At 43.9% G+C, this 20,415-nt stretch overlaps 1 protein-coding gene across 2 annotated transcripts in view; it reads right to left on the reverse strand.

Moving 5' to 3' along the window:
* The window catches only part of LYN (LYN proto-oncogene, Src family tyrosine kinase), a gene marked incomplete at both ends in the record, with an annotated part of 63,269 nt that overhangs the window by 22,021 nt on the left and 20,833 nt on the right, over window positions 1–20,415 (reverse strand). For both annotated transcript variants that reach the window (XM_080694468.1, XM_080694469.1), the window contains 2 exons: window positions 17,115–17,187; window positions 18,668–18,854. In XM_080694468.1, the coding sequence (XP_080550594.1) occupies window positions 17,115–17,187; window positions 18,668–18,854 (260 nt within the window). The remainder of the gene's footprint in view (window positions 1–17,114; window positions 17,188–18,667; window positions 18,855–20,415) is intronic.

A 20,415-nucleotide genomic window follows, 5' to 3' on the forward strand; every position in this document is an offset into this window, starting at 1 on the left:
AGAAAAAGAATAAAAATTGAAGTAGAGCAGAGAAACACAAACATGCTTGTAACAACTATTTAGAATTATAGGATTCAAGTAATATTTTAAAAATAATTATATAACTATGCCCTGATTTTTATATTAAATGCCTCTATTTTTAAAAATGCGGTTAATACAATCTCACATTTTCCTAGAATTTCCCTGAGTATGAATACTTGTTTGGTGCTACATGAACTTTGAAGGCTTTCCAGGCTAATTCAAGGTATGTGTTCTCATTCATGTAATTCTATCTGTGCAAGATTTGACAGAAAATAGCTAGGAGTATAATTTAGAGATCTGGTCATATGTACCTGTCACAGGGATGCTCTCAGTAAGCTCTTAGTGTACTATTACTTACAAAAGTGTTTCTGGGGCTGGGGGTTGAACCCAGGGCCTTGTGCATGCTAAGCACAAGCTCTACCACTGAGCCCCACCCCAGCCTGCTCTTTGTATATGAAACACTGGAAGTCCAGGTGGGTCTGAGCAGGATCCTCCCTTGCTTTGGGAATTGCCATTCATCTGTTCACCCTGTGTCAGTTTGCAAGGGGTCCTGCCCTGGCTAGAGCACCGCCCACTCCCAGCTGGGGCAGGCACCTAAACACAGTCTTTGCCCGTGGAGTTGCCTTTCTAATGGGGAGAGACAGAACATAAGAAATTGACAAGCAAGTGTACACCACGTCTGACAACTAAGAAGCAAAAGAAACGCAGCAAGTACCTGTGTGGTTTCAACTGAAAGTATCTTGTGGGCCTGGAGTTTTGTTAAGAATTCCTATGCAGAGCTAGCACCAGAGCTCTGAAAACAACCCCTCACTTACTTGCCTGCGACAGACTTAGGGCAGGCAGCCTGTAAGGAGATCTAGTGAATTCCAAATTGGCCTGAAACAGATTTGTGACCATCTTTATTTATATTGCAGCCCTTTTGAAGGGAGTTTTCAAAATAACGTGCATTTATGGTTGAAGCCTGTAAGGTCCCCCCTGCCCCTGCATGGCTACTCTCAGAAAGTTTTTTTTTTTTTTTTTTTTTGACTGGGGATTGAACTCAGGGGCATTATACCTCTGAGCTATACCCCTTGTTCCCTTGAGGTATTGGGGATGGAACCCAGGAGTATTCTATCTCTAAGCTACACCCCTGCCCTATTTTTTATTCTTTATTTTGAAGCAGGGTCTCACTGAGTTGCTAAGGGCCTCACTAAGTAGTAGCTGAGGCTGTCCTTGAACAACAATCCTCCTGTCTCAGCCTCCCAAATGCTGGGATCACAAGCGTGGGCCACCAAAACCGACTTCCTTGCACTATTTTTTAGTTTTTATTTTGAAACAAGGTCTCACTAGTTGTGGAGGGCCTCACTAAGTAGCTGAGGTTGGTTGTGAACTTGCAATGTTCCTGTCTCAGCCTTCTAGGTACTGAAATTAAAAGCATGTGCATGCCGGGCGTGGTGGCGCACGCTTGTAATCCCCGCACTTGGGAGGCAGAGACAAGAGGATCACGCAGGTTCGAAGCCAGCTGCGCGTGCTGGCTTAGGAGACCCTGTTTCCAAATAAAAATGTAAAAATAGGTCTGGGAGTGTAGCCCAAAGGTAGAAGGGCATCCAGGAACCCCAGTACCACCCAAAAAAAAAAAAAAAAACCCATGTGCCACCACACCATTTTTTTTTTTCCTTTGCCTAAAAATATGAAGGCAGAAGGAGGTGGGGGTGGAAAGCTGGAATGGCTGAGTCTGAAGAAGCGCCTCAGTGATTTGGGCAGGTGTTTACGGGCTTCATTAAAAGTAGTGACAGGTACACAATTCTTCCTGGTGATTATCATTTATGATACGATAGAGGACTAATATCTAGAATATAAAGATAACTCAAGAAACTCAGCACTAAGGAAGAAATTCAAATGGCCAATAAATGCATGAAAAAATGCTCAACATCATTAGTAATCAGAGACATGCAAATCAGAACTACACTGAGATTTCACCTAACTCCAATTAGAATGGCAACCATTCAAAATACAGACAACAATGAATGCTGGTGAGGATGTGGAGAAGTGGGAACTCTAATACATTGTTGGTGGGATTGCAAATTAGTGCAACCACTTTGGAAAACAGTATGGAGGATCCTCAGAAGAATGGGAATGAATTTACCATTTGATCCAGCAATACCACTTCTGGGTATCTACCGAAAAGAAAGGAAACCAAACTACCAAACTAATGCATGTGTATCTATGTTCATAGCCGACAATTCACCATAACCAAGCTATGGAACCAGCCAAGATGTCCATCAACAGATGAATGGATTACAAAACTGTGGGATATATACACAATGGAATTTTACTCAGCCATAAAGAAAAACACAAATTACATCATTTTCAGGGAAATGGATGTAACTGGACTACACAATTCTAAGCGAGATTAGTCAGTCACAGAAAATAAGAAATTGGATGCTTTCCTCAGTATGTGAAAGCTAGGGAGAAATGGGTAACAGGAGGAACTCTAGATGAAGAAGGAGATCCTACAGAGGAGCAAATAAGGCGACCTAACTGAGGACATGGGAAGGGGGAAGAGGGAAATCCTCTAATGCCATGATGTATTTTAACAAACATATCAAAGTCAATCACTAAGCCAAGCATGAGAAGGAGGGAGAGGGAGAGAATGGGGTGGGAACTGGGGAAGGGCTATTTGGGTGATGTGTGCATGTATGTCTCCACCATCTTTTATCCCATTATGATGTATGACCACAATGCACCAATAAAAAAATTAAAAAAAGAAAAAGGAACATGCCTTTGTGAGACACGTGACCTACAGAAACTATCCTTCACTCAATCTAGCAATTCTCTACCATACTGTTTTCCAGACTTGTCTGAGCCCAGGAGGCAATGGTAGTTTGTCTCAGACCCTACTCTTCAGTTACTGATAAACAGACCCAGAAACCTACAGAGCTCATGTTATTTATTTATTTATTCATTTATTATTGGTAGAAGGGATTGAACCCAGGGGTGTTCTACCTCTGAGCTACCCTCCCCCCAAGTTGTTCCAACTTTTTTCTCTTTGAAACAAGGTCTCACTATGTTGCCCAAGCTAATCTAGAACCTGCGATCCTACTGTCTCAGCCTGCCAAATACTGGGATTACAGGCATGCTCCATCTGATGGCAGACTTCAAGGCTGAGGGTCCTAGGGCCTGGGTTTGGAACCCATAAAGAGGACCGAGTAGCGTGATTCCTTGTAATACATCAAGGGACCCTTGGTCCCACTTGATAACATCAGAAGAGATCATCTTCGTCAACAAGTGTGCAAGGAGCCAGTACAACACACAGCACACCCAAGTCAGTACATTATAGACACTTGGGGAATGCGTGGAAAAATTGCTAAGAGCTGGAAATTCTGACTGCGGAGAAAACTCAGCCACATGAATTCTAGTGCTAGGCCCTGCTCAGCACCAGGGAAAGGCCACCAACGGCCATGCATGGTGCCAAGGGAGGAAAAACCTGTTCAGTTGTCTTCTTATTCTTTCTCCAAATTAAATGCATCCGCCCCTGGCTTCAGCATCAAACACTTCCTTTTTAATTTACCATTCCTTCTGGAGTTCTTTATGCCTCAAAGAATGTGAAACAAAACAACTCTCTGTCTTCTCCTCTGGGCTCAGATAATCTTATTGTACTTCCTTTTCCACTCACTCTTATTTCAACCAATGAGGTTTGTGCAGGAAAGCAAATGGCAGTTAGAGGAAGGGGAACACGATGAGGCTTTATTCACACTTGAGTAGTGACTCAGAAGGCCTTTAAAACTACGCCCATCCTTCTAGTCACTCATTCAGAACTGTACGAAGCTGAGAATTAAGAATGTATTGTTTTAAACTGAGGATAGGCATTCTCACTTTAAGGGGTCAATATGGTTACTTAGAAAATATGTATCGAGAACCTACCATACATAGGCACTGTGCTAAATGCTGGCAATATAAAGGTAAACAAGAACCTCCCCCAAATTTCAGATTGTGGTACATGATATAGGAGAAATGAACAGAGGACAAGACAGAAAACGGAGTAGGCAGGGCATTTGAGATGGACTGCCTGCGTTTTGGGAAGTCATCTTTGGGCAGGAAGGGGGTTGTAGCACAGAGCTACGGGTTTTGGGCCTGGGAGAGGTGCTGAGATAGATAAAATTCGGTGGTCTGCAAACTGGAGGAAAGCAGGCTGGCAAGGCCAGGTGTGCCCATGGGCCATCCAGTGTTGTTCTAAGCACTGTGGGAATCCACTGGAGGGCATGAGAAGGGATGAAAACCATGCAATTGGTGAGCTACACAGAGCCAGCAGACTTATGATGGAGGAGAATGCAGGGTATTGTCAGGGCCATGGGGGCAGAGGTGAGAGTCTGTGGAGGAGTTCAGCCAAGGAAGGTGGAAGAGCTCTGTTTTACCACAATGCAGGTGGACTTATTGCTGCTAATTGTACACCAAGGCATGGTTAAAATGGATATTTTGTATTGTGTACATTTTGCCACAATAAAGAAAGTCCTCGAGCGGGGGGTTAGGGGGTTAAAGTAATCATCCAAGTGGCTTTGCCTACTTGGTAGGATTTTGGAAAGTGAAAAGTCAAGCACCAGGAAAGAGAACCACTAGGAATGGCGTTGTGTGTCTGGGAATCTTGAAATTTTACATATTTACGGGGTATTGTGTGATATTTCAGTATATAAAAATCAAATCAGGGTAACAGCATATCCATCACCTCAAATATTTTACGACAAATACCACATGTTCTCACGCACACGTGGAAGCTAAGTGTTACTCTTGTAGGTTCACAGAGTGGAATCGTGGCTTCCTGTGTCCGTAAGCTCAGGAACCTGGGGAGGGGTGATGTGGGTAGAGGTTAACAGGCCAAGCCACTCAAACGCAACCACAATGCTCTAGGTAAAAGATAATGATAGCCGGGCGTGGTGGCTCACGCTTGTAATCCCCGCGCTTGGGAGGCAGAGACAGGAGGATCGCGCAGGTTCGAAGCCAGCCGCACGCTGGCTTAGGAGACCCTGTTTCCAAATAAAAATGTAAAAATAGGTCTGGGAGTGTAGCCCAGAAGTAGAAGGGCTTCCAGGAACCCCAGTACCACCAAAAAAAAAAAAAAAAAAAAAAAGATAATGGTGACTTGGAGGAGGACGACAGGTTTAGGAAGAAGACATGGAAGGATTGGCGTGTGAGTTGTCAGGACAATGGGTGAAAAAAGAAGAAAGCAGAAGGACACCCGCAGTGCCCTGGGAGGGGCCCAGGGCGGTCATTTGCTGAGGCAGCGGGGGTGTAGGAGCCTGTGTGGCCCAGTGCACAGGGGCTCTGAGGGCCAGGCAAGAGCAGCTCTTCCGGCAAGAGGGCTTGGTGTGGGAGGGCTGAGGCTGGGTGGTGGCACCTCGTGGCAGGCTCTCGGTTGGGGCTTTATGCACCTGGACAAGCTCCCCTTTGGCAGGCCTGTGGCTGCCATGGTGTCCCTTGGTCCCACCAAGAAGCCAGGTGGCCGAGGGCTTTAGTGATCTCCAAACACAGGACAAGCTCCTTGGGGCCACAACAGTGCCCCAGCCAAGATGCTTCCTGGCTTTGACACGGGAAGGAGCTGAGAGAACAATTCTAAACTGGAACAGTTCATCCAGTTGTCTGTCTCAGGGCAAGCCCTCCACAGGTGGGCTTGGGTGGAAGGCAGACTCTCCCGACTCTCTTCCAGCCCATTCTTCCTGATCTCAGATTTTAAAAACAAAAATCTTAGAAGTACAAAAGATGGGTCCTCAGTGGTCAAAATGGAACAATTTCTATAGAGAAGTCCTTGGTGTGTTTCTCTGGAGGTGAGGCGAGTGGAGGGGGCAATGGAACAGGTGGATAGAAACACAAATGGCATCTACTTACTACTAAAAGGTAAAATATAACAAAGAAAGTAAAACTACGTATTGTTGAGACTCTTTGCCGAGTATTATTACTTGTTTTCAAATGAAAAAAAAATTTTTTTGGTGGTACTGGGGTTTCTGGAAGCCCTTCTATCTCCAGGCTACACTCCCAGACCTATTTTTATATTTTATTTGGAAACAGAGTCTCTTAAGCCAGAGCAAGCGGCTGGCTTTGAACCTGCGCGATCCTCCTGTCTCCGCCTCCCAAGCGCGGGGATTACAAGCGTGTGCCACCACGCCTGGCTCAAATAAATTTTTAAACTGAAATTATCTACAAAACAGTTAACTGCTCTTCTTCTATAACTCAGTGTTGCTGCTACTTCCAGATCTCTTAATGTCTACACTGTCTCGCTTCCTGCCCCCTCATTCTTACCATGTGTTCCCACTTGCAACCCCCTGTGCTGTCTTTTCTGTGCCCTTATGCAAGCCGCACCAGGTTTCTGCCATCCCCTTTCCTAGGCTAGCAGGATTCACCTGGTTCTTTTTCTCCTTCGGTACTGGGGATGGAACCCAGGGGCATTCTACCTCTGAGCTACCCCAGGCTCTCTCTCTTTTTTTCTTTTTCTTTTTATTTTGTTTTGTTTTGTTTTTTTGGTGGTACTGGGGTTCCTGGAAGCCCTTCTACATCCGGGCTACACTCCCAGACCTATTTTATATTTTTATTTGGAAACAGGGTCTCTTAAGCCAGCGCGGCTGGCTTCGAACCCGCGCGATCCTCCTGTCTCCACCTCCCAAGCACTGGGATTACAAGCGTGCGCCACCACTCCCGGCTTCTTTTTATTTTGAAACAAGAGTCTTACTGAGTTGCAAAGGGCCTCACTAAGTAGTAGCTGAGGCTGTCCTTGAGCCACGACTCCACCTCCTAAATGCTGGGATTACAAACCTGCGCCACCACGCCTGGCACCCTGGTTTTTAAGAATACTGCCCTCTGCCTGCTACCCTGGCTCACCAGGCTCCATCCTGCCTCCATGTGCTGAAAGCAGCCTTCAGAGTCCACCCCGATGGCCTGGACTACATTCCCCGCACCATCTCTGTCCTCACCTGCTACTTACCTGCCTCCTCCACTAGCAGACAGGGATGTGTCTTGCCCATCCTGATCCTAGCACTGTGTGGGTAAGGAAGTTGTGGGGGTAAGGAACGGTGCACACCAGGAGGGCCAGGGAGACGGGGGAACAGGCCAAGGCTCAGGACAAAGGTTGTAGGGCTGAGGCTCTGCTGCCCCCTGCAGAACTGTCCCTCTCACCCTCCTTTCCTTCCTTCCTTTTATTTTTTCCTTTTTTTTGGGGGGGGCACGAGGGATTCAATCCAGAAACATCCTACCTCCAAGCTACACCCCAAGCACCTCTTTTCTCTCTCTCTCTCTCTTTGGTGGTATCGGGGTGGAACCCAGAGGCTTTAACCTCTGGGCTATACTACCAGACCTATTTTATATTTTATTTGGAAACAGGGTCTCACTAAATTGTTGAGAGCCTCACTAAGTAGCTGAGGCTGGCTTCGAACCCGTGCGATCCTCCTATTTCAGCCTCCCAAGCACGGGGATTACAAGCGTGTGCCACCACGCCCGGCTCTCTTTTCTCTTTTTTGAAGCAGTGTCTCATTAAGTTATTAAGAGTCTTGTTAAGTTGCTGAGGCTGTCCTTGAACCTGCAATCTTCCTGTCACAGCCTTCCAAGTACTTGTATTACAGGCATGTACCACCACACCTAGTTTCACTTCCATTTATTTATTTATTTATTTATTTATTTATGGGTGTGGTACTGGGGGTGGAACCCAGGGGCACTCTATCTCTGAGCTACTATTTTATTTATTAGCCCTATTTTATTTTGAAACAAGGTCTCACTAAATTGTGTTGGCCCTCACTAAGTTGCTCAGGCTGGCTTTGAACCTATGATCCTTCTGTCTCAGCCTCCCTAGTACTAGGATTACAAGCATGTGCCACTAAGCCCAGCTTCACCTTCACTTTCAGTGCAAGCAGCTGGAAATCCCCTCTACCTGTTCCTGAGCTACATTAATTTAATTCTAGCCTTGCAGGATTCCATGACAAGTACTCAAAGAAGAAATCATTTTGTGACATACAGTATTATTGACTGGAAATTGCTACCCCTAGACAAAATAGGATCAAGATAAGAGGCAGATCTGGCATAAACACCAAACATAGCCTTACTTGTTCTTGCATTAGCTAGTAACTGCTTCTTGGTACTAGAAAGTTCTTCTTTTCCTTCCTTATTTTCTTTCTTTTCTTTCTTTCTTTCTTTCTTTCTTTCTTTCTTTCTTTCTTTCTGTACTGAGCATTGAACCCAGGGGCATTCTACCTCTTAGCCACACCCCCAGCCCTATTTTTTTTAATTTTAACTTTGATTTTTATTTTTAAAAAGGATCTGGCTATATTAATGACAGTCTCACTACTTGCTGAGGTTATTCTTGAACCTGGTATTCTCCTGTCTCAGCCTCCCAGGTACTAGGATTGTAGGTGTATGCCACCACACCCAGCTCTAGTACGTTTTCTAATCAAAATAAAAACAAGAATAAATTTTTCATCCTTGTTTGCTACCTTACATCCAAGCACAGTTCCTTTGCTTAAATATGCAAAGCATCCCTACCCTCATCTACCAAAAAAAAGTTCCTGTTTTATACTACTTTAAAATGATAGTTGCTGATTCTTTCAAAATTTTCCCTAGAAAGAAAATGCATATGATCCAGTTTTGCAATTCTGACACTGACTCTAGTTTCAGTTGCCCATTTTATAAGTTTTTGTGGTAAGTGTTTAAGTCACAAATGTAAAACTCATTATTCACAAAAGAAAATAGAATCATGTCCAAAATTACAGTAAGTTGGGTACAATAAATTCTTGTATTCTACAGTAAAGTAGGGTGACTATCGTTAATTCACTGTAAATTTCCAAACAGGTAAAAGAGGATTTTGAATGTTCACAAAGAAATCAAAAGTATTAAAGAAGATGGAAATGTCAGTTACTCTAATTTTATTTTTACTTGTCTTTATTCATATATCAAAGTATTACACAGTATCCATACTGTCTGATACAGTTAGTGTGTACAATTAAAAAAAATTTTTTTTTGCAGTACCAGAGATAGAACCCAGAGGCATTGTACCTCCAAGCTACACCCCCAGCCTATTTTTTTTTTTAAGTCTTTCTTTTTATTTTTTGAAACAGGCTCTCACTGAGTTGTGAAGGGTTCGTTATAAGCTGATGCTGTCTGGAAACCATGATTGTCCAGTCTCCCAAATAACAAATGTGCGCTGCCACACACAGCCCTCAATTAAATTATTTTTAATGAATTAATTAATTTCGTGGTACTGGGGGAGAAACTCAAGGGCTTTTCTACCTCCGGGCTATACTCCCCAGACCTATGTTTTATTCAGAAACAAGGTCTCACTAAGTTGCTGAGAGCCTCACTAAGTAGCTGCGGCTGGCTTTGCACTCTGTGATCCTCCTGTCTCAGCCTCCCAAGCGCTGGGATTACAAGCATGTGCCACTTGTATTTTTTTTTTTTTATTTAAAAGACAAATAGAGCACTCACATGCCTAACATCTGGGTAGTAGGTTAGTGTGATACATGCATATTCCTTTATTTTAAGTGATATCAATGTCATCTGCAAACGCTCCAGATATACGACGTGTGAGTGAGGATTCACGTGGACAGTCTCAGTGGAGTAGACTGTTCTCAACATGGAGCCTCAGAGTCCAGACTGGGCAAAACCCGCCTGTGCCTGTCACAGCCCAGAGACGAGGACACGGGCCTCGAAATGAAGCAGGTTCCCTTGCTAGCTCAATGCTTTCTCTACTGTGAATCTACAGTTCCATTTATAAAATCATGGCAATATTTTTTGTATTCTATAAGAGGTAATCACCAGCTGCACAAGATGTGTAGAGGAAAGTTACGGATTTTAAGTCATAGCTCCTGAAGGATGCACTGAGGCGGCATCATGTCCAGATCGGCCACCGTGTGGCTCCTTGATCCAGAGCAGTGTCCAGTTCAGATGATTTTATGGAATTAATCTCCACATCAGTGCTAGCCTTCTCCCCTTCCGAGAGTCCTCAGTTTAAAGGCATGCATGAACATCCAGGTGCAATGGCACACGTCCTGTAATCCCAGTACTTGGGAGGTTGAGACAGAGTGATCACAGGTTCCTGGCCAGGCTCATCAATTTAGAGAGGCCCTGTTTCAAAATAAAATATAAAAAGAGCTGGGGGCCAGGCGTGGTGGCGCAGGCTTGAAATCCCAGCATTTGGAAAGCTGAGAGAGGAGGATTGTGGCTCAAGGACAGCTTCAGCTATTTTGTGAAGCCCTTTGCAACTCAGTGAGGCCCTGTTTCAAAATAAAGAATAAAAAATAGGGCTGGGGGTGTATCTCAAAGCTAGAACGCCCCTGAGTTCAATCCCCAGCACCTACTCAAAAAGATTAAGAATTACATGGGTAGACCGAGGTTTCCTCCCTTCCCTATTTACAAATTTTCAACTTAAAATGTGGTTTAAAATTTAATATTGGAGGAAAACATAATCACTACATGATAGATTTGTCTTTATAATAAAGACGGCCTTGGTCTTTAGAAGAGCTAAAGAAAGCATTAACTGATGGACAAAATCCATAAAGAGGAGAAAATGCCTATGACTGTATTGTTGGGTGAAAAATGATCACAGGAGCACCCCTGTTCCCAGGAAACAAGAAAAGACCAGCGGTCAGCAGGCAGAAGAACCAGGATCAAGTACCAGCTCTTCTACCCCGTAGCTTGTCCAGCTACTTCCTCCTCTGTAAAATGTACTAAATAACAATAAAGGTGCATTCAAGGCTTCTGGGCTCCCATTAGGTAAGGAGGTGGAGGGAGCTAAAATAAACATCACTCATTGCCATCATTATGGCAACAGCTCTACGTGTGTGTGTGTGTGTGTGTGTGTGTGTGTGTGTGCGCGCGCTCGCGCAGTACTGGGGATGGAACCCAGGGGCATTCTACCTCCGAGCTACATCCCCAGCCCTATTTTTTATTATTTTGAAACAGGGTCTCACTGAGTTGCAAAGGGCCTCACTAACTAGCTGAGGCTGTCCATGAACCATGACCCTCCCGTCTCAGCCTCCCGAATGCTGGGATGACAAGCGTGCGCCACCACACCCAGCTTCACGTCTGCCATTTGTATTGCAGTTTTCTTCACAGATAATTGTCCATTTCATTCCTTGGCTATTTTTGCACTTCTGGAATTCTGCTTTTATAAAGTAATAAATGCTTTGATTTACTTGGGCTGAATCAATGTAACTTCCAAGTGGCCACAGCGAATCCTGCACTTCGGTTTCCTCTAAAATTTTTTAAGTCTATGATTCCATCTCCATTTCGGTGTGAGGAAATTCCCACTGATTCCAACCCCTTTCTTTCCATGTTCACTCCTCTCATCAGGGGTAAAGGCTGGAAATGAATAATGCCGTCTTTCTGCTGTGAAATGTTACACTTCCTTTGCAAAGGGGTCACTTTCCTATTTCAGCCCAGAACAAAATTGCTTTACTCAATATAAAGGAAAAGCAGTAAGTAAATCTGGGTGTGGCAAACTGGCTCATCTCGCTGGATGGGATAGGGAGGCGTGTGGCCCAGGGATAGCTGAGGATGTCTGGTTCAGACCAGCCTTTCAGAACTCCCCCTGAGACAGGAAGTGATGACATCAGCTCTCACATGAACTGGGGCATCCTGTGCACCCAGCCACTTCCTGTCTCCATGGGTGGGGGGGCGGAGTGCGGGGAAGTAGGTCGTGGAGCAAGAGAGAAGCCAGCCAGACAAACAGTGGGAAAAGTCCCAAGTCTGCCCCTTGGTTGCTTCCCTTATTCTTCTGGAGCTGCAATTAAGTAAACTGATTTATTTTCACTCCCAATAGCCAATCTCTGCTCTAAGAAACAGCTGACGTTAACAATACCCCTTGTGAGCCTCGGTTTCCTAACTCTTAACCCTGCTGACAAGGCTTATGGAGGAAAGCAAGCTTTAGTATATTGTACAGCCTCCTAATTGTTTATGAGAGCGCAAATACCAAATAAACCTGTCTAATACTTCTAATTTAACTCTAAGTTTCCAGCCTATATAGTAAGGATAAGGAAAGACGGGATTATCTAAGTATCTGGACTATCAGTTTGAGCCAGTGTCATTATTTGTTTATTTGTTTATTTATTTATTTGTAGTACTGGGGATGGAACTCTGGCATTCTACCTCCAAGCTACCCCCTGTCCTATTTTTTACTCTTTATTTTGAAACAAGGTCTCGCTGAGTTGCAAAGGGCCTCACTAAGTAGCTGAGGCTGTCCTCTAACTGTGATCCTCCTGTCTCAGCCTCTCAAATGCTGGGATTACAAGTGGCCGCCACCAGGCAGGCTTTGGGCCAGTGTTATTACTATTTACTATTCTCACGTTACAATTAAAATGTGACCAAGTTAGATAGTGGCACGTGATGAAAAGGGAAAGGTGGAAAAAAAATAGAGATGGCTTTCTTGGTGTGGAGAAAGAGAGAAAGGTATAAGGAGGAGGTACACTGGAGAGCAGGGCTCATAGAGTGAACGAGGGGTCAAAGGGGTGAGGTGCCGGGTTTGCATGACAGGAAGCAGATGAATGATGGATGTGACTTCAGCTGAGGTTGAAATGAACAGACCCCACTTCATGTGGCCAATGGTATTGGTAGTGTGAAAAGTCACAGCAATAAAGCAAATATACACGATGTGTGTGTGTGTGTGTGTGTGTGTGTGTGTGTGTGTATACATACATACACATACATGTATATATAGTGTATAGATGTATGAATGTATGTATTCCATTGGAGATTGAAGCCAGGGGCATTCTGCCTCTGAGCTATACTCCCAGTTCATTTGATCTTTATTTTATTTCTTAAGCTGAGAGGAGAGGTACATGCCTATAATCCCAGTAGTTGAGGGCCTGAGACAGGAGGATCACAGGTTTGAGGCCAGCTCAGCAATGTAGCTAGATGTTCAGGAATCTAGATATCCTGTTTCAAAACAAAACCCCCAAAAGAAGTTGGGCATGATGGCACACGCTTGTAATCCCAGTACTTGGGAGGCTGAGACAGGAAGGATCGCAGGTTTGAGGACAACCTCAGCAAGTAGTGAGACTCTCATCAACCAAGTAAAACCCTGTTTCCAAATAAGAAATACAGTCAGACTGTGGTATAGCATGAAGATAGAATGCCTCAGAGTTCAATCCCCAGTACCACAAACAAAACAAAGAAGGTTGAGGGAGGTGTAGTTCAGAGGTAGAACGTTCTTCCTGGTTCAGTTCCCAGTAAAAGAAAGAAAGAAAGAGAGAAAGAAAGAAGAGAGGGAGAAAAAAAGAGGGAGAGAAGGAGGGAGGGGATTTTGCTCAGTTGCTGAGGATCTAAATTGCTGAGGCTGTCCTCAAACCTGCAACCCTGCGGTCTCAGATTATAGGTGTGTTCCGCCATACCCTGCTAGAAGCAAATAATAATTAAGGGCGGGTCCAAAGGTGGTCTCACCAGCTCCACCTTGAGGAAGGACTAGGAAAGAGTTTGGGGGAGGCTTGCATCTTGAGCAAAGATGAACTCAACAAGAGCTGGTATTTGGTTGTAAAGAAAATAAATTTCAGCTGGGGTACAGCTTAGCGATAGAGCACATACTTAGCACACGTGGGGTCCTGGGCTCAATCTCTACCACAAATTAAAAAAAACGCAAAAAAGAAAGAAAATGAATTTTGTGCTGAAGTCAGCCCAGTGTCTTCCTGGCTACTACTGAGCTGTGACCTTCCCACTGACACTGAACAGCCCATGGAGTTAAACTATAAAGCCTGGCTCAGACAAGCAAGGACTCATCCAACACAAGAGGGACCGAGTCAGGTGGCTTGGAAGGAACATTATCTCCAGCCGCTCTTGTTTCCAAAGGGGCAGAGTCAATTCCAAATGCGCAGAATCCAATGTTACAGCCATGATCAAGGCCAGGCTCTGAACGTCATCTTCAGAGGTTGGAAAGTGACTCCCTCCCACCCCCAACTTATTTTTAAGTTAGAAAAAGTTATTCTTTGAAGTAACAACAGCAATGTAAGTTCATCTAAAGCACAGTGACCGAGGCCCTGACCATGGACCTTCAGAGCTCTGACTATGTTAAGGTAACATTTTCTGAGAGGAACATTCAAATTCAAACACAAAATACCCACACGGGAGAAGATTTAGTCTTCTAAATCTTCTGGATTTAGTGTGCACCCTGATTGTGGAATCGGCACTCTGTAGACCTGCGGGCACAGGTCAGGCCCTCCCACTCCTCTTCATCCCTGGCCAGTGTTACAGATCCTCTCTGCACTCCTCCAGGGTCATCCCGCAGGAGACACCCCAGCCACCACGCAGTTAGAGGGCCTCATTTTTCTGCGTCAAATGTGATATAAGTGTGTTGAACTTCTGCTTTCTCCATTTCCTGTTTGCTAATCACACACAATCCAGAGCTGCACCCTACCACGTTACCCCTTCCTCCTCCGGCAGAGCCACAGTCTTCAACCTGTGGTCCCGGAACCCCTGAGGTCCTGTGGCGCTCTTGGGGCCAGCTCATGAAGTTTGAGGACAGATCAGGGGGGCAGTACTGCAGGTCCTTACTTTCCCTCACCTCATGCCAACACAGTAATTTTGCTTCCATTTCCATATCAGATATGGGCATTCTAGATCACACTGGAGCTTCCTACTCAGATGAGAAACCTACTGAGCCCGCCAGGTTCCAGCCACTGAGATGGGAGCTGAGCAGGGTGACTTCCTCACACACCTTTCCCAGAGCGATGGGGTATCTTTCCTCAGGTGTCCCCAGCATTCATCAGCAAGCTCTGAAGGCTTTTGTTAGGTCAGCTCATGTGATCTGACCCTCCACATTTCCTTAAAGTGGGAATTACCATTAGTGTGTGTGTGTGTGTGTGTGTGTGTGTGTGTGTGTGTTGTTGTTGTTGTTGTTTATTTATTTTGGAGGGGGGCATACTGGTGATTAAATTCAGGGGTATTCTAATTCAGTTTTATCTTCAGCACTTTTAATTTAATTTAAATTTTTATTCTTTTTAGTGCTGGGGATTGAAGTCAGGGCATTCTAACTCTGAGCTACATTCCCCAGCCCCTTTTATTTTTTATTTTGAAACAGGGTCTTGCTAGGTTGCTGAGGCTGGCCTCAAACCTGCAATCCTTCCGTCTCAGCCTCCCAAGGTCTGGCGTTATAGGCGTGTACACTGTGCCCGGCTCCATTCCTGTTCTACAGGGAAATAAAGAAACCCAAAGAGGCAAAGGACTTCCTGCAAGTGGTATAGCTATCTACTGAGTGGCACAAACTCTGCTTAGATGTTGACTCCCAGGTCTGCCCCTGATGCTCTATTGCAGAGTATGTGTTCCCATCATGCCTGACATGAAGTAACTTCCTGTGCACTCCTTCATTCCTGTGATCCCTTCTTCCCAAGATGGCCTAGTCAACTGCCCAATTATAAGGTCTGAAAGAAGAAGTGGAAGAAAAGAAACTTATAAAGACCACACTTCCCTAGAAAATCCAGAAATCTCTTGTGTCACATATATTAAGTTTTACAGTGCCTGGTTTTCCTAGCACACAGCACCCATGGCCAATATTGAGGAAGAAAGCCAGCAAATTACTGCTCATGGATATTAAATACAATGAAACTATTAAATCCAGGAGCTGGCATCATTCAAATGTGCATTTCCTTGATGTACCAGTTCATTGCGCAGTTTCTGGGTAACTTACCTTTGCTCTTAAATACACCTCAAGAGATGTGTGTTTCCAAGTAAACCAACAGACAACTGCTAGATCAGTACAAAAATACTACAAATGCATATTTCTCAGAATTCTAATGACACATCATAAAAGGAGGAGCAAGAAGAGGGAGGGCAGGAGAGAAATATAATTTCTCGTTTTTCAAAAATTATGAAGGCTTAAAAGTATCAGTGTATCAGGTGTATAATTTAAAGAAAATATACATGGTTTATGTACTGGGGGTGAAACCAAGAATGTTCTACTTCCAAGTTACATGCCCAGCCTCCCTTTTTAAAATAGGGTCTCAGCCGGGCCTGGTGGCGCATGCTTGTAATCCCAGCATTTGGGAGGCTGAGAAAGGAGGATCAAAAGTTCTAGGACAGCCTCAGTTACTTAGTGAGGCCCTTTGCAACTCAGGTGACCCTGTTTTAAAATAAAGAATAAGGCCGGGCGTGGTGGCGCACGCTTGTAATCCCCGCGCTTAGGAGGCAGAGACAGGAGGATCGCGCAGGTTTGAAGTCAGCCGTGCGCGTTGGCTTAGGAGACCCTGTTTCCAAATAAAAATGTAAAAATAGGTCTGGGAGTGTAGCCCGGAGGTAGAAGGGCTTCCAGAAACCCCAATACCACCAAAATAACAACAACAACAAAACAACAACAACAACAATAATAATAATAAAGAAAGAAAGAATAAAAAAATAGGGCTGGGGGTGTTGCCCAGAGGTTGAATGCCCCTGGGTTCCATCTCCAGTATTGCAACCCCCCAAAACAAACAAACAAAAAACCAGGGTCTCTTTAAGTTCTTGAGCTGCCTCGACCTCCCAGGTAGTTGGATACAGGTGCGCACCACCATTCTCAGCCACATGCATGATTTACAAGCTGCTGTGAGAGAGCGCTGCCTCTCCAAGATGCTAAGGAAAGTAACTGATTCGGCAGCACTATTTCTATGACTTGTGGGAAAATGACCCAAGCATTAAGGGGTTGACTTGTCTTCTAGTCAACCAAGGCAATTCTAGAGCCATGCACTCTCGTCCTGTGTGAAACCCCATATTGTCTCTAAAGAGGTATACTTTGGAAGGTCTTGTGCTCTTAAACACTACTGAAAACATTCAAAAGAAATTCCTTAAGCTGAGCCGGGTGTGGTGGCTCACGCCTGTAATCCCAGCATTCGGGAGGCTGAGACCAGAGGATCACGGTTCGAGTACAGCCTCAACTACTTAGTGAGGCCTCTGCAACTCAGTGAGACCCGGTTTCAAAATAAAGAATAAAAAGTAGGGCAGGAGGTGTAGCTCAGAGGTCGAATGCTCCTGGGTTCCAATCCCAGACCCGCAAAAAAAAAAAAAAAAAAAAAAAAGAAAGAAAGAAAGAAAGAAAGGAATCCCTCTCCCTGGAGTGGCATTTTCCTCCTGAGTTTGCAGCAGAGGTCTCTGCCCGTTGACACGCACCCAGGTTTTTAATACTTCACCTGAGCAGAAAAGTCAATGAGCTTCGGGAGCAGCACTTTGCCACCTTCGTCACTCTTGAGGAAATCCAGCAAACTGCCTGTTGACGGAGGAAGAACAAGGTCAAGGAGGTCACACACACACACACACACACACACACACACACACACACACACACACACTGAACAACGGCTGATTATCACTGTCAGGGAGAAGACCCCACACAATTACTGACTTGGCAGTTCCATATGGTTGCAAGCTTTTTCCTGAGGGTGCTCAAACCCAGTCCTTCCGATCTGTTACCTTCCTTCTAATGTAAAACATTTCCTCTAGGTGAGAAAGGATAATGGTAGACATTGAAGGTGATAATAAAAGAAAAAAAAAAGATTGCTCAGAACTGCATATTAAGTTAACCTCCATGTATTTAAAAAATGCTTCTTTCGCCGGGCGTGGTGGCGCACGCTTGTAATCCCCGTGCTTGGGAGGCAGAGACAGGAGGATCGCGCAGGTTCGAAGCCAGCCGTGCGCGCTGGCTTAGGAGACCCTTATATTTTTTATATTAAAAAAATATAAAATAGGTCTGGGAGTGTAGCCCAGAGGTTGAAGGGCTTCCAGGAACCCCAGTGCCACCAAAAAAAAAAAATAAATAAATAATAATAATAAATAAATAAATAAAAAATGCTTCTTTCCTGTCATCACAGTACTTGGGAGGCTCAGACAGGAGGATTACAAGTTTGAAGCCAGCCGTAGCAACTTAATGACGCTCTTCTCAACCTAGTGAGACTCTGTTTTGAAATAAAACATAAAATAGCCCTGGGGTGTAGCTCAGAGGTAGGATGTCCTTTGGTTCAATCCCCAGTAAACACACACACACACACGCTTCTTTCTTTAATTTTTTTTTGGTATGATAGGCAAGTGCTCTACTATTGAGCCACACATCAGCCCCTATGTTAACATTTTAAAGGTCAGAGCAGTAGTGCACACTTGTAATCCCACCTACTCAGAAGGCTGAGGCAGGAGGATAGCAGGTTTGAGGCCAGCCTGGGTAACTTAGAGCCTGTTTCAAAATAAATAACTAGAAAAGGCTGGGAGTATAGCTCAGTGTTAAAGTGCTCCTGGGCTCTGTTCCCAGTATGGCGCGGGGGGGAGTTAAAACTTAAAAAATAATAATAAAGTGACACCCTGAACATTTACATAATACATAATACTAATGAAAAGATAAACGAGTGTTAGAATTTCAAGTATTACATTTTAATATATAACAGAAAATATTCTCCTGTGGAACACATAATCATTTCACAAATATTCCGTGGGGTCTCTTAAGTATAGGGTACTCTTCTTGGGGTTGATAGGCATATACAGGCAGATGCAGAGAAAATAGGAGGACTTCAGTTTTCTACCATGGGTCACTTCTAATGCATAGACTTTAGGAAAGTGCTTTGTTTTCTCACATTTTCTAATTTGTCAGTGGTAAACATGCTGTTTTCAAATTCGACTTCTTTGAGTTTCCTCTGAACATGTGAGCACTGTGCTGATTGGGTCTTCAGCGTTCAGAGGCCCTGGGCACCCGGGCCACTCACCTTTGGCCATGTACTCTGTGATGATGTAAATGGGCTCCTCCTTGGTGACCACGGCGTACAGTCTCACCAGCTTGTCGTGCTGAAGGGTCTTCATGAGGTTGGCCTCTTCTAGGAATGCCTGTGCAGACATGGTGCCTGGCTTCAGGGTCTTCACAGCCACCTTGGTGCTGTTGTTATAGTAACCTGGGAGAAAGAAAGGCAGGGTGTGCTGCATTAGATGGAGAACTCTATGGAATGGGTAACAAAAATGTGATATTTACACACAATGGAATCTTACTCGGCTATGAAGATGGACAAAATTATGTCATTTGAAGGGAAATGGATGGAACTAGAGAATATTATGCTGAATGAGATCAGCCAGTCTCAGAAAGTCAAAGGTTGTATGTTTACTCTCAAATGTGGAAGCTGGAAAGAAAATAGGAAATAAAAAGACTTCAGATAAATGAGGAGAGAGACCAACCAGTAGAATAGTGGAAGGGGAGTGAGGGAGGAAGGTGGGGAGGAAAGAAAGGAGAACTAATGAAGAAAATGGTTAAAAGTCATGCTGTGTTCACACTATCAATCTCACCAATATGTATGGGGCAGGGAGAATGGTAGAACCCAAAGGGAAACAAACCAAGTGCTGTGTACATGTACCTCTGGATTACTTTGAACTTCACTATGATTTATATTTAGAATGCACCAATAAAAGTATAAGTAAATAAAAGAAAATTCAAAAACTTTGCACACGAAGAGTTAGAAAAAATTTAGTCATAGACACAGAGAGTCTTTAGATAAAAGACTAATAGTGTTAAAAGTAGGGAAGGAGCAGGGCATAGTGGCAAACGTTTGTAATCCCAGTACTTGGGAGACAGAGACCGGAGGATTGCATAGGTTCAAAGACAGCCTCAGCTACTTAGTGAGCCTCTCAGCAGCTTAGTGAGACCCTGTTTCAGATAAAATATTTTTTAAAAAATCGGTCTGGGAGTATAGCCCAGAGGTAGAAAGCCTCTGGGTTCCATCCCCAGTATCACACACACACACACACACACACACACACACACACACACACACACACAGTAAGGGAGAGTGGGAGATATAAATTCTTGTACATTCTTTTTCTTTTTTCTTTTTTTTTTGGCAGTACTGGGAATGGAACCCAGGGACATTCTATCTCTGAGCTATACCCCCAGCCCTATTTTGAAACAGGGTTTCACTGAGTTGCAAAAGGCCTCACTAAGTAGCTGAGGTTGTCTTCAAACCGTGATTCTCCTGTCTCAGCCTCCTGAATGCTAGGTTGCAAGCATGTACCACCACACCCGGCTTTGTACTTTCTTTACAAAAAAATTACTCAAAAATTAAAAGGTTCCTATAAAAATATAAATTTATGAACATCCTATGAAATACATTTGCTTTCCACCATGAGCACTAATATTTATTTTAGTTAATAAAATGTTTAGACCAAAATAAGCAAAAGCTTTATATTTTCTATAATTCCTTATACACAGATTATAGTCCTCATTTAAAAATATAATAATATTTTATAGAGACATATATATGTGTGTATATATATATATATATATATATATACACACACACACACACACACACACACACACACACACTCAAACAGTGATGTGGAAAAAATCCAACAAATTGCTCATCAAATACTGCTATCTCCAATGTTGCAGTTATGGACAATTTGCTTGGCATACCTTTTAACTATTTATGAAATTTTATAAAATGAATACTTTTTTTTTGTGTG

This window comes from Muscardinus avellanarius, assembly GCF_963383645.1.
Source record: "Muscardinus avellanarius genome assembly, chromosome: 4".
Lineage (NCBI taxonomy): Eukaryota > Metazoa > Chordata > Mammalia > Rodentia > Gliridae > Muscardinus > Muscardinus avellanarius.